General features: G+C 38.8%; 1 protein-coding gene across 11 annotated transcripts in view; it reads right to left on the minus strand.

Annotated features, from left to right (window-relative positions):
- myo18ab (myosin XVIIIA b) overlaps positions 1-14,394 on the minus strand; it is a 145,687-nt gene that overhangs the window by 93,842 nt on the left and 37,451 nt on the right. For 6 of the 11 annotated variants that reach the window (XM_014021564.1, XM_014021559.1, XM_014021558.1 and 3 more), the window contains 2 exons: positions 2,435-2,500; positions 469-556 (listed from right to left, as the gene is read on the minus strand). In XM_014021564.1, the coding sequence (XP_013877018.1) occupies positions 469-556; positions 2,435-2,500 (154 nt within the window). Of the gene's footprint in view, positions 1-468; positions 557-2,434; positions 2,501-4,389; positions 5,463-14,394 lie in introns of those variants that run through there. The other 5 variants (XM_014021567.1, XM_014021565.1, XM_014021561.1 and 2 more) reach the window with 3 other exon arrangements.

The raw sequence follows: 14,394 nt of genomic DNA on the forward strand, positions 1-14,394 counted from the left end.
AATGGCACATTTGGCCTAACCATTAAAAACATGGATGAAATATAAAATATGAAACATATAAAAGACATAAAACATGATGAACTACTGAACTGAACTGTTTGGACATCTTTAGTCTTGGACTAAAGAAGACTAAAGTGTTTCTCTGCAATAAATCTTTAGAACAGATATAACTTCTCTGTCCAACCCGGGTTAAGGCAACAGGTTAAACCAGTTTGTTCCTATGTAACAGCTATAAAGCTTGGACTTGTGATTTTTAATATTTATTAGGTGCTACTTGGAGAGCTTATTGTTTTCTGTGATGGTACTTGTTATAAAAGATTAAGAACCACTGATATGTAAAATCTTTGAAGGTTTTTCACGTTAAAAAGACTCTAGAGGTCAATGTTTTCTGACATTTCTTTGATAAAATCATTAAGAATCCGTTAGTATATGATCCAAACATGTTAAATAAAAACACTTCTGTCTCACCCAAAGAGGAGCCATCTTTATGGACAAGCCAGACCTTCTCTGAACCATACCAGGCCTGCTCCGCTGCAATCTGCTCCTCGGTCTTCACCTGAAAGGCAAAGATTCAAACAATCAGACAGCAGAATATTTGATCAGTCCCCCGTGGTCACACTGAGTCATTCTGAGACCACACAGTCTTTTCAGTTTGGTACCTGAACATGCTGTGAGGTTGCAAAAGAAAAGTTGGTCAAGATGCTGATGAAGTTCAGTGTGGGWTCAGACTGGGTGAAAAACGTGTAATCCACTCACATTACAAGCCAAGGAAAACTGTGTGTGTGCGCACGCATGTACATGTTTTTGCTATCTAGTCGGGACAATTTTTGACAATTTTTCTGGTACACACGGACTGGTGAGAACTAACTGTTCCTAATGGGGACAAAAGTCTGATCCCCATTTGAAGGAATACTGTTAGTGGGTCAGGGGTTCAGGTTAGGACTAAGGTGTGAATTGAGTTTAGGTTAGGTTTAGGGCCCGGTATGTACCTGTGAGGTTAGGTTTAGGGTAAGAGGTCAGGATTAGGCTGTAGAAACGATCGGTAAATGAATGGAAGTCAAATCAAAGTCCCCATGAGGATAGAATAATAAACGTGTCTGTGTGGCCTTGTTTGTCCTACATTGTAGGGATAACTTTCCTGAAAAAGCAGCCTCATGGGGATCAAAAGTGCATTGTGGGGACCAATGCCTGGTCTGCATGGGTCCAAATGCAAATTACGGGTGGGGGGGTTAGGTTTAGGATCAAGGTGTGAATTGAGTTTAGGTTAGTTTTAGGGTAAATGGTCAGGGTTAGGCTATAAAATTTCCAAAATATGAATGGAAGTCAATGCATGGTCCCCAAGGGGATGTACAAACTAGACCTCTGCATGTGTATGTAGTAGCCTGGCCCTTGTTCCTACACAGTTCCRCTCAATTCTAGTTTCCCTTCACGGCTCCRTCYGGCATTTCTCCCATAGACAAGGATTTCGCTGRAAGATTTTTAGCCGAACCAATCAGAGAACAGAACGTCGATTTTCTGCGCAGTGTCTGCTTGTAGTTTATTTTACCTGGGCCAATCAGCAAACAGAAGGAGTAGTTTTGAACAACATCGATTTTCTGCGCAGTGTCTGCTAGTTATTTTAGCATACGGCAGTGGAGGAAGTGAATGAAGCCAGTCTGTGTTGATGAGGCGTCCAAATTAAATTAAATTTGTCTGACAAAGCAGCAGCTCTCATTTACAGCCGTCTCGTTCGGCTCGGTACTTCTCTCCTCTCAGTAGGGTTATTTACAGTGCACGCAATTTCCGGTTAGCTTCTTAGCTTAGCCTCCTTCACAGCGACACACACACTTCAGCAGAGGCCACGCCTCCAGCAAGAATCGCTTCTCTATAGCAGCGAGTCCAGACCCTCGTACGAAGCAAAGTGAAGGACAAGGGTCTGGTTTTTACCAGGCTATGTGTGTGGGGGGTCTGGTTACAATCTTTAAGCCAGTATCTCACAGGGGTGGGACTGTCGAGGACTTATTGGCATGTGTGACGAAGTCTTCATAATAAACTGTTGTAGAGGATATGGTTGCTACAGTTTTCAACGGGTTTAAAATATTTCTGCAACTGTAAGGTATTTTCTTTAAAATAGTCCYGTTCCCAACAGCCACAGCCCAGTGAGATGCTGCCTTAATTAGCAACATCTTATTACTTGGCTTGTATCAGTGAAAACAAAAATCAGAGAAGAAAAACAAAAATTTAGTCTAAGCATGATGAATATATTTTACTGAGGTACAAAAAAAGATTAAACAGTGAGCTCAACTTTAACTGTGAACTAAAACAAACAGGTTAGATCACACCTCTTAATGACTAACTGATCTGTAATGAAACATGCTTTAACAGTCAGGTCAGAGCAGGCCATAGTGTGATGAGCCAGTGGATTAATGAAAATCAGGCACAACACACACCACACCTGAGGCGGTTTATCTGCAACACCAGAGGCCTGGAACGAGGCTAAAGGATCCTCCTTCACCCAGTCCTGGAGGGTTTAGCAGCATTAGGAAATCAAAGTAATAAATGAGCAACATGTTACACACAGAGAACACAGAGCGCACAACTGACAAGCATGAAGATACAACCGGACATCATCTGCAAAACTGAACACTAAAAAAACTAAATAATATGATTAGGTTACAGGTATATCAGGAAATGTTTTCTGTAAGTTCTTACGATGTGTACAACACAAAGTCGTCACAGCATGAGATGGTAAAAAGATAAATGTAAAAAGAGGTCCACTGAAGGAAACCAGAAAGACATTTTAACTAACCTCACAATTTAAATCAGATAAAATTTTAAAAAAATAATCAAGATCTATGATTAGAGAACACATTTTCAGTAAGTTTAGTTGGTACATGATTGACAACAACCACAAGTGTTGACCCAAACAATGTCATTCCAGAGCAGAGGAGCGAGCTAATGTTAGCTGATTACTTCAGCTTCTTCAAGAGCACACATCTGCACACGGTGTTTCTTATTCCTTCAAAATGAGTTTGTGATCATGCAGTCAAAAAAACACTTCCAGATCAAACAAACACTTGTTTAGAAACCTTTAYATTAATATCATTTGCATATTACACTGTTATTGGCTCCCCTGTCAAACTCAGAATAGAATTAAAAAATTTACTTCTAACATACAAAGCTTTCTACAACCAAGCTCCACCTTGTATTAAAGACCTTATTGTTCCATATTTTCCTGATGCCTGGTTCATACAGCAAGATTTTCAAAGACTGAGATCCCACACATGAAGATAAAAAAGCATAGATATAACAGGTTTGGTCCTACAGTGTGTCATGTACAGCCACACGGCAAAGACAACACACCAAACAGTAACAGATTTCACTCACAGACAATATGGCAGACGAACAAGAAGCAATGGTGATAGTTTGTRGACCGTTTTGTTTTTTGCTTAAAGGAACAATATCATGTAAAATCAACTTTTTTGAGTTTTATATCATGTTATAATGTTATACTCTCATAAAAAACATGCCCAAAGCCTTGCTTTGACTCATTCATGCATGTTTGAGAAATCCTGCAGTGTTTTTATGAAGCCATGCTGAGGAGCAAAACGACAGGTGGGGACAAGAAACGCCCCTGGGACGTGTCTTTAAACCGAACTTCCTCATGGCAGAGCGCACCCCCCCACACACACACACACACACACCCCGCCCATGACTCCCGCAGGCTCTCGGGTGAAAGTGAAAGTGAAACCTAACTGTCTGCTGAGCTCTCAACATTAGTTCTCACTCACTGAAGCTTTTTTTCAGATTAAAAATACCTTTGAGGAAATGTATTTTCAGATGCCAAGTAAACTGCGAAGCGGAAGGAGGTTCTTAAAGAGACAGAGGCCAATTTCAAGGTGTTTAGAAGAGGAAGTGATGAGAAGATAAATTTATTTTCTATTTAAACATAAAAACAGCATTTTAAAAACAGCTAAAGGTGACCTAGATACTTTATTATGGTATAGTATTTAAATATATGCCTGAGAAACACATAATATTGGTCCTTTAAAATGTACATTACTAATTACCTTATCTGTTYTAGTTCTCTAAATTTAAAACAAAAAAATGAAAAAAGGTTGTTTCTTTAAGTGAAACAATCCAAATCCAGTCACGGAGCTTATTGAACAACCCTCTTCACAATCTGTTGGATCTCTGATGCCCACAGAGACTGAGCAGTACTTGAACTATTCCTCTGGTTATTCCAGTTTTTGATAGCGTGACTGATAAAAAACGTGCCACTCTGACATTAGAAACATCACCAAACAGTCTCCACCGTGGTTTTATTGCAGCATGCGTTACAAAAYCTCGTGCAGGTTTTACACTCGTGGTCCACGTGTTGAGCAGACATGCAAAGTGCCACCACCGTACCTTTTCCTGACTCTCTGCTGCTGGTTGAACAGGAAGAAGTCCTGGTGGAGGGCTCAGGGGACCAGGGCTAGTACCAACTGCAGGCACAGAAGGACTACGGTCTGGTGTGCGCCCTGAAGGAGTAGGGAGTGAGGGTTTTGGGGCAGGTGGACTGATGGGGAATTGTGTGGGTACAGCTTTGACACCAGGACGTGAGGTTTGGGGTGCAGGTTTGGGTGCTGGAATAAAGCCCACAACAGATGGGAGGGACAGAGGTCTGGAAGGAGGGAATCTGGAAGTGTTTTTGGGAAGGCCCACAGAAGTGGATGGGACTTCCTTTAGAACTGGATCACAATTTGTGGGGTTTGGATGTACATGTTGTGATGGCTGAGAAGGTTGGATGTCTTTGCTCTCCTTTTTTTTCTCCTCCAGCTCAACCTTTTTACCGTCTTCAACTTTCTTCTCTGCCTCCACTTTTTCTGCTCGTTCATCTTTGTGTATTCGTGGACGAGGCTCCCTGGTCCGGCCTCGGACCATCAGGTTTGTAAGTCCTCGCGTGAAGTCATCTTTGTTGTCCGTTTTGATGATGTCATGCTTAAAAGAAAATCCTGACATGGTTGGAGCCTTGACCGCCGGTGCTGCCTCTGGAACATTGGGTAATTTTTGTGCTGGCTCGTCCTCCTCTGTGGGTAAAACCTTCCTAACAACACGACGAACCACCTTCACCACTTTCTTTGGAGTAAGACCTGGGTCATCTACAGAACCCTCTGGACCAGCATGGGTACTTGAAGGATTACCATTGGACAAACCATTGCTCATACTGCTGCAGGTGCTCTTATATTGTCCTTGCTCTCTGTTAAAACCTGGTTCTGGACTAAGAGGAGCTTGTGAAGGCTCAGGGCACTTATACTGAGCTGCTGTCTTCAGCGCTGGTTCAGGGCTTTTGAAGCGTTCCGGGACTTTAACAGGGGTCTTAACTTTTTGTGGAGAGGGACTCCTGACTCGACCAGTTGATTCTGCAGGGGACACCGATGCAGGGCTTTTGGACCTGAACAAACCTCTGCCAGGATCTAGGGCCGGTACTGACTTGGCTCGGCTTGCCAGTCCATCATTTTCTGACTAATCATAAAAAAGATACAAACAGGACGTGTGAGGTCGAGAACTGAAGAAAATATATCAAAGCATCAGGTTTATATACTCGCAGAAGTCAACATGTTCACAGACATGTGTTTGACAGATAGTCTAAGCTTTAACACAAAGCTCTATTTACCAGAGCTCTATAAAGTACTGGGGAAAAAATACCTAAGCAAAAGTAAAATTACATGAACAGAAAATGACTTTGGTAAAAATAAATTTCACTGATGAGAAAACTACTCAAGTAAAAGTCATAAAACTGTTCACAAAATTGGGGAAAGTAAAAGTACTTTTACACACTCTGTAAGAAATAAACTTTTGAATTTACTGAACCAAACTGGTTCCACTAAATCAGGTTGAGTAAACTGAACAATATATGTGACACATCTTATCAAAAAGAGGATTAAGTCAAATTTGGTCAAAATGGCATAATTACATTTTCAGATTCTTGGCTTTAAAACTACATTTTAATGCCTGGATCATTCTGATAACGTAAGTAAATCCACAAATATGACTTAATTTGTCTTGTTGGTTACAATAATACATAAATATTTGATCTGAATCCTAATTTTATGTAATTTTAATGAGGAATTTTTGATGTCCTTATAAAAAGGAAACCTCAAATTATATTTGAATATTGAGATTTCCCAGCTGGAAAAAAAAAAAAAACTTTGTAGCTCACAGGGAAAATCTCAAATTTATAAGGCGTTTTCCCTGAAAATCAGATTTTTTTGTTGCTACTGCTCAAGAAAGTGCTTCTAAATTTTGTTTCATGATTCTATTTCAGACAGTTCATTCAAATGATACACTGATAAGGCTTTTATTCATTATATTTGGACAAAAGGCATTTTTTGTTAACATTTTAATCAAAACACTATATTTGCCTACTTAATCCTCGTTTCGATGTGATGGGTCACATATGTTTATTCTTTTTCCAGTTTACACAACTAGGTTTAGTGGAAGCAGATGACATGACTTTGTTGAGTAAATTCAACAGTCATTTTTTAGAGGTCAGAAACATCTTCTTTCATGATGAGTTCAGACATATTTAATTTTGTAACGAGTATCTAGGAGTTACATTTTAAAGTAAAGAAATAAAGTATTGTTTTTAGATTTAAAATGTAACAAAATAAATGTCCTGATGCATCTCAGTAATCCAGGAAGAGAAATCAAAAAGAAAAAAAAAGTATGTCCTCTGGAAGAACCGGTTCAAAAGACTTACTTATTTTTTATTTTTGGTAACGTAATAAAAGTAGCAATTTAAAAAAATAATTGGTAAAATTACAAATCCTCAAAAAATAAAAAAACTACCTAAGTACTGTAACAAAGTAAATGTACTTAGTTACTATAAACCTCTGCTATTTACTTACACTGYTGCTGCTCACCTTGTTCTCTTCTTTGATCTAAAATCAGTCATAAAAWTAAGAAACCAGATGAAAACCTTGTCACGGCATGGAGCTGATGATCACACTTTGAGCCAAATGCAAAACATGCAAAGTATGAAGATTCAGAACGTCAAATATTAATTAATCCACAGACTGGTGAAACATCTACATCTTCTGATACAGCTTGTCCAAACTTTTCAAACTAAAGCTCTGAAAGTTTTGTTAGTCAAATAACTCTAGATGGTCCCAAACAAAGGCAGATGAGTAGCATTTGTGACAAAACAAGAGTGTAAACTTTTTTGTTACAAGCAATGATCAAAGCATCAGATGTTAGTTAACACCTTGACACCATGCATCACAAGAGTGCATTATGAAATGTCCAAATAAAACTTCCCTTTTGTTCCCAGAAGGAAAAGCGAGATGAAAAGGCCATGTTGCTCTGATGTCATGGGTTGTGATGKACAAGATGAGGAGAGGAGCTAGAAGAGGATGAATGGAGACGTCACACAGGATGGAAGCAAACACACATTAGTCTTTATCTCACAACTGAAACAACAAACTGAGCTCAGAGCAGGGAAAGTCTGATTGAGTTGAGGAAAACAGAAAAGATGGCTCCCTACATTGAAAACTGTAAATCCAGGAGGTCTCTGTGTTGAACATATCCAATTTGTACACTACATCTATACAAAGCTGATCTTTAACAATATGATAAAGGTCTCAGACATGACCYGTTCAAAAGCTAAAAGACTGTTTTCTCAGGACAGCGAGTGAAATGAAACTGAGCGAGGACGTCAGGACTGTCAGTTTAATATCAGAGAGCCAGTTATTGTTCAGATGCAGGAGAATCAGACCAGCAATGCTCAGGAAAAATTACCAAAAATACTAAATAACAGGAGCTCCATCTTAGACTCTACAGACCTCAGTTAGCAGGTTAAAGGTCAAAGGTCACGACAGGACAGTTATATGGTTTGTATGGACGGACTGCAGGGAAAGCCTCTTCTCTAAAACAACATGAGCATGACTCATGTTTGTTTCATCTGAAGGAGCCTTCTGGGACAAAACCAGGCTGAAGTAGAGCTGTTTACCCAGAATGCAGTGCAGCAAACACAGTATACACATCTCATACCAACTGTAATGCACGGTCGGAGGAGGGCTGATGGTTTGGACTTGGTTTGCAGCAACAGGACCCTGGAACCTTTCAGTCATCGAACTCTTCTGTAGACCACAGGATTCTACAGTCATGGTTCTTAAACTGAGGTACGTGGTACACAGGTGATACACAGATGAAATATTAATAAAGTAATAAAGATTCTAAAAGAACTGCTAGGAAGTAAAAGTGAAAAACAATGAGGAAGTTTGATTGGTGTCATCTTCAATTTGTTTTTAAYCAGAAGACAACAACATTATGTGTGGTGATGTTCTCAGTAATGAAAAGATGAAACCAACTGGTTTTTATTGTCTGGTAAATAATGAAAGTTAGAAATCCTTGTTTTTTTTTTCTGAGCTAGCACCTTGTAAAAAAACTGAGAACCAGTTGTCTAGAGTTAAATGTGAAGCTGAAGCTTGAACCAAACTACGGCTGTCCTGACAGCTTTTTCACTTCTGATACGATACCAATATTACTGCTGTGAGTATTGGACATTATCGACCAGATACAATATTAGAAAAAATCGTATATAATTGTATTATTGTGTTTTTGTATTGTGAAATCTTAATAAGACTTGATCAAGTCAAACAGTAAACAACTGTCAACAACTGTAGGAGATAGACTGGTCCCATTTACAGTTAGGTCCGTATATATTTGGACAGAGACAACATTTTTCTAATTTTGGTTCTAGACATTGATCTTGGTTTCATCTGTCCAAAGAACATTCTTCCAGAATTGTGCTGGCTTTTTTAGATGTTTTTTTAGCAAAGTCCAGTCTAGCCTTTATATTCTTGATGCTTCTGAGTGTCTTGCAGCGTGCAGTGAACCCTCTGTATTTACTTTCATGCAGTCTTCTCTTTATGGTAGATTTAGATATTGATACTTCTACCTCCTGGAGAGTGTTGTTCACTTGGTTGGCTGTTGTGAAGGGATTTCTCTTCATCATGGAGATTATTCTGCCATCATCCACCACTAGCTGTGTTTCCATTGCAAATATGCGCAAAAATTTGTCGATATTCTGTTAATGTTGAAAAAACACAGTTTCGCAACTGCAGTGTTTCCATTAAGTAAGAAATGCTATTAAAGTCACGCGTGAATACATTTGTTCTCGCGATAAGTCATTGCAAACATGGCGGCAATGGATGTAAACACATAGCATGTTGCTACCGCGACACTAGCGCTCATCATCAGAGGAGATGGTGTCTTTTAGTCCCTACTTGGGAGCGGCTACATATGCTGTGTTTTTTGGGAAATTCGTTGAGTTTACTATTTTATACAACTTCTGTGATATTACTACTATTTCTACTTCCTGTTATCTTCTTCGTCATCATCTTCTTCACCAGTAGAAACAGCTGGTTGTTGATCACGTGACTCCCATGATACGAAAAAAGTGTTTTCATTGCAGTTTTGCAAAAAACACCAATTTCGATACGGCCGAAAAACCACCTCATCTTAGAGCAAAAACATTTTGTCGAAAAACGTAATTTTTTTTTTCGAAATTGACGTGTTTCCACTAAGCAAATTTATTTTTGAAATTCTAATTGGCGCATTTTCATGGTCAATGGAAACGCAGCTACTGTTGTCTTCCGTGGGCGCCCAGGCCTTTTTGCATTGATGAGTTCACCAGTGCTTTCTTTCTTTCTCAGGATGTACCAAACTGTAGAGTTTGCCACTCCTAATACTGTAGAAATTTCTCAGATGTTTTTTTTTCTGTTTTTGCAGCTTAAGGATGGCTTGTTTTGCCTGCATGGAGAGCTCCTTTGACCGCATGTTTACTTCGCAGCAAAACCTTCCAAATACAAGCACCACACCTCAAATCAACTCCAGGTCTTTTATCTGCTTCATTGAGAATGGCATAACGAAGGGATTGCCCACACCTGTCCATGAAATAACCTTGGAGACAATTGTCCAATTACTTATGGTCCCTTTAAAAACAGGGTGGCACATGTTAAGGAGCTGAAACTCCTAAACCCTTCATACAGTTTTAATGTGGATACCCTCAAATGAAAGCTGAAAGTCTGGATTTTATGTCCATGTACATTATATAACTATAACTTGAACATGTTTCAGTAAACAGGTAAAAAGACTAAATTTATGTCAGTGTCCAAATATATATGGACCTAACTGTATTATTAACCAATGGGTTACATAATGTTTAACGTAAACACAAGAATATTGTACAATTAAATACAATAAATAAATAATAAAATAGAAGACCCTGAAAAATGACCTCAAATCCAATAAAAACAAAATAAACTTATAAAGTGTAAAATAACTATTCAAGTTATTTATGCTGAATCCAGATGCTGCTGGATCAGGGCGCCTACAGCTCAAGGCAAGTTAAATTTAAGACTTTTTACAAACAACTAGCTGTGAGAGGCATTTGGCTAATTATTTAAAAAGATAAATAAATGTTACAAATTATTTTAATATTTGAGATGAAATACAATCATACAATGTGATACCATTTTTATGACCGATGGACTGCTTGTATCGGAGTGCTTCTATCTGAGATTTTAGATGCAGGCCGATATAATCTGGTAATTTATTTTTGGCTAATATCGGAATGATATCATATATTGATATTGGATCAGGACACCCCTAAACCAAACTGGGTCCTGATGCAACATAACAATGATCCTGAACACAGACGCTAACTTATGACAGAATGGCTCAGAAGGAAAAGAACCAAGGTTCAGCAGTGGACCAAAGTCCAGACCCACAGCCTGACAGCTAAAAGCTCAGAATCAGAACACTTCAGTTGTGTTGTGCAGCATAAGGTTGGTCAAAACCATGTTGTGTGCAATTAGTAGTCAGAAAAACTTTATTAGATAGTTTCTGGCACTTGACAATTAATACAATTAATGCCACCAGGCAGACTGACTGGAGATTTCCCCGGTCAGTCTGCTCGATGCTCCTCTCTGCTTCAAATAAGATGAACATTTACAAAAAAAAAGTTCTGTAATTTATTTATCATAACTCTGGTTTTACTTTGTCTATTGATGCAATTTAAAAATTGATGTAAAGCCTAAAATCTGAACTTTTGACACAATTTAGAACAGATTTTATGGAGAACAAATCTTTCCAAATAGAGTGATTTAAATTGGTCATGTGACTAGGACATGCAGGCGTCCAGGGACTCCAGGTGATTAATCATCATATTAATCGTTATCAGCTAAATACCACAATTAATCGTGATTTTTTTTTTTTTTTTGCTAATATATGTATCACCCAACTCTAGTGCAGGAGTATAATAAAGTTAGTAGTAGTAGTTAAATGATGACTCACAGCTGATGTCCTCACCATCAGCTGCTGAGTTGAACTGAAGCTGAAGCAGTCACAAACATCAAGCTAATGTTTCATTGATCTAATCTTCAACAGCTCAGACCACAAACCACAAAGCTGCACTTAGAAACAGCTCTTTAAAACAAAGAGTGCAGAGCTTCTCTCCTTTTGTCTCTTGTTTCAGTCATCATATCATTTCTGAAGGACCCTGAGGAGGAGACAAACTGTCCTGATCTGCTGTGGCATCACACCAACAAAATGTTTCCTGAGCTTTACTGTCTCAGCACCATCAGTGTGTAGATCAGTGTTYACTGTTACGTCAGTTAAACACGGACACACCACGCTGTGATGGTCTCTCAAGAGGACACACGAGGGCGTTGGTCCGGTCTGAGGTGGTGAAGACAAACTGAGCTCAAAAGATAAAGATCTGCACTTTCTGGTCCACTCCAACTAACAGTAATAGTTACTAATGAGTTACAACAATATCTAATTTCCCTCTGGGATCAATAAAGTATTTTTGAATTTGAATTGAATTTGAACCCTCACCTCTAAGTGAGGCAGGGATCAGGACTAGGGGTGCACGATAGTTATCGGCACGATAACAGGAAATACTTATTGGTCCAATTCCATAACAAACAGAACCGATAATATGCCAGYTCGGCGRTGAGTGCGCTCCTTTATTTTTATCCCTTTTGGTCAAGCCGCTTCCCATCCAGCATGACCTGAGCAACGTTCAAGTGGCATCAGAAAAAATAACTTTCTCACTAGAAAAATAATTAGAATACTCCGTGCTCAAAAACAACCAGTCATTTTAAGAATTATTAATATTATTTTACCAATTAACCCTGTATGTTACGCACAAACTTTATAACTATAAACATAAAAAGGTTGGAACAATTACTCCCAATCTGAGAACATGTAAAGCCTGTTACCTCCTGAATGCAGCACAAAGTCCGTTCTGCTAAAATGCTAACAACAACAAGCTAGCATTCAAGAACTCATCGGGACTTAAATCATTGTTGAGGCTTTTGATAAATCAAAACAAATTTCCAGAGAGGACGCAGATCTCAAGCAATTTAATGATGGAAATGATGACAACCAGCTGTTCACCCTTGTTAAAGACCGAAGCTTTTATCACCTGTTAGCCACAGTTTACCAGATGAGCTGCTGCCTCTCTGTGTGTCTGCCTGTAAGCATGACGCGGTCGTAACGCATTCACACTCTCAGAAGCACTGTTTCAGGTAGAAAAATGTTTTAAATCATATATTAATATTAATAAAGACAAATGCACTTTGAATCTAACTGCTACATGCATTAGCTGTTTTGAACTTGTGGAATGACTTTTTTCTCTTTTGTTTAAATCTGAGATCAGAGTTAAAGGTCTTTTTATAATTAATGTGCCTTATTTTTTAAAAAATGGCCATTTGAGAAATTGTTTTGTTTGATATACTTTAAGAAATGCTTGTTTGATAAGAGTTTATTWCAAATAATATAATTTAGTGTCATTTTATTTTTTGGTCTTGCTTATTTATGTTATGATCTTACCCATTTTGGACTAGTCTTATCTCCTGGCATGTTATCGGTTATCGGCYRTTAGAWGGAGAAAGTTATCGGTTTTCGTATCGGTTCWTAAAATAAGTTATTGTGCMTCCCTAATCAGGACTAAAAGAACAAGATCCTGATCCAAGCAGCTGAAATGATCTTCCTCAAWCTTTAAACCAGACTCAAACTCATCATCATCATTAGGAGTCAGCTGAGGAGCTTCAGACATGAATATCAGGATTCGATGCTACATGAGTTAGCACAAAGTTGAAAACTACAGGAAACAAGTGCAGTCTGATGAAAACAACACATAAAACTAGTCTGACCTAACTCCAAGTGACAAATAAAAAGAATCAGAGATCATACAATTAGTTTTTACTGAAAACTGAATGAAACCTTTTAGAAAAAAGAAAAACTAGTCCCCACAGAAGAAGTCTCACAGTTTAAAACAGATCTAAGTGTTCTGTGTTTAACAGCCAAGTGACTAAAACTCTATTTCTGGTGGCTGAACAACTTTTTTTTAGATCAGACAACTAAATATTTTAACAGACTTATAACACAATACAAACCTGTAAAAACACAGGAGACCTCAACACGTGCTGGGAGGCGAGGTTGACCCACCAACCATGCTGGTTGGAAGGTCAACTGGTCTCAGACTGAAAACCCAAACCAAAGCATGAAAAGTCACAACCATGGCACTGCTTTCAGTCTGAATCAATTCAAGCAGCTCCCTCAGCTAAAACTAGCCTCGAAATAGTTCCCTCTGWAGTGGAACCTGCTAACTTCACCACTACCGAGGTCCGAACCACTTACAGGTATGTTGTCCACCTGCAGGTGAAGCAGTTCCACAGGGCCCACAGGAGGAAAAGGACGGAATAAAAAGCCGGTTTAAGGGAAAGAATCCAGACGACAGTGAGCGGACACACACAGTCAGGCCGCTCCCTCTGATAGGACGGTTATTTCTGACGGTGGACAGACAGGAGACGTGGAGACAGCTGTTCTGATACGAGCGGAGGTAAAAATAGAAGACCCCTCCTCTCACAACGGCTGCTGTAACTTCAGCTGTTTCTGTATTAAACACTTTCAGCTGTGGCTCARCAGATGAGCCTGGAAGATCACATCACTCAACTTTAGATGGTTTGAAAGTAGATCAGGTGGAATAAAGATCTGTTGATCACGATCTCATCGCCTTCCTTTAGCCCTGGAGGTAAAACGTGAYGAAATGTAGCCGTTGATTGAAGCTTGTTTGTTGTTTACCAGCCTGTACAAATGTTTCTGTTGAAACAGATCATTTCAAACGGACCGAGGCACARTGACAACTGTTCTGTTGTCAGATCAATCAAATTATTAGTATTTTTTTATCATGTCCTTTACTAAAGAGGAGTTGGACCACCTGGCCTGGTATTGGTACACAGTTTTAAAGTGCCTGTGACATCAAATTTTTTTATAAACATGAATGCATTTTTAGAAAGAGAACATTGATAAAATATTGAAAAACAAATTTCACAGCACTGAGACGAACAGTTGTTGAGA

This window comes from Austrofundulus limnaeus, unplaced genomic scaffold (genome assembly GCF_001266775.1).
Source record: "Austrofundulus limnaeus strain Quisiro unplaced genomic scaffold, Austrofundulus_limnaeus-1.0 Scaffold297, whole genome shotgun sequence".
Taxonomy (NCBI): Eukaryota; Metazoa; Chordata; class Actinopteri; order Cyprinodontiformes; family Rivulidae; genus Austrofundulus; species Austrofundulus limnaeus.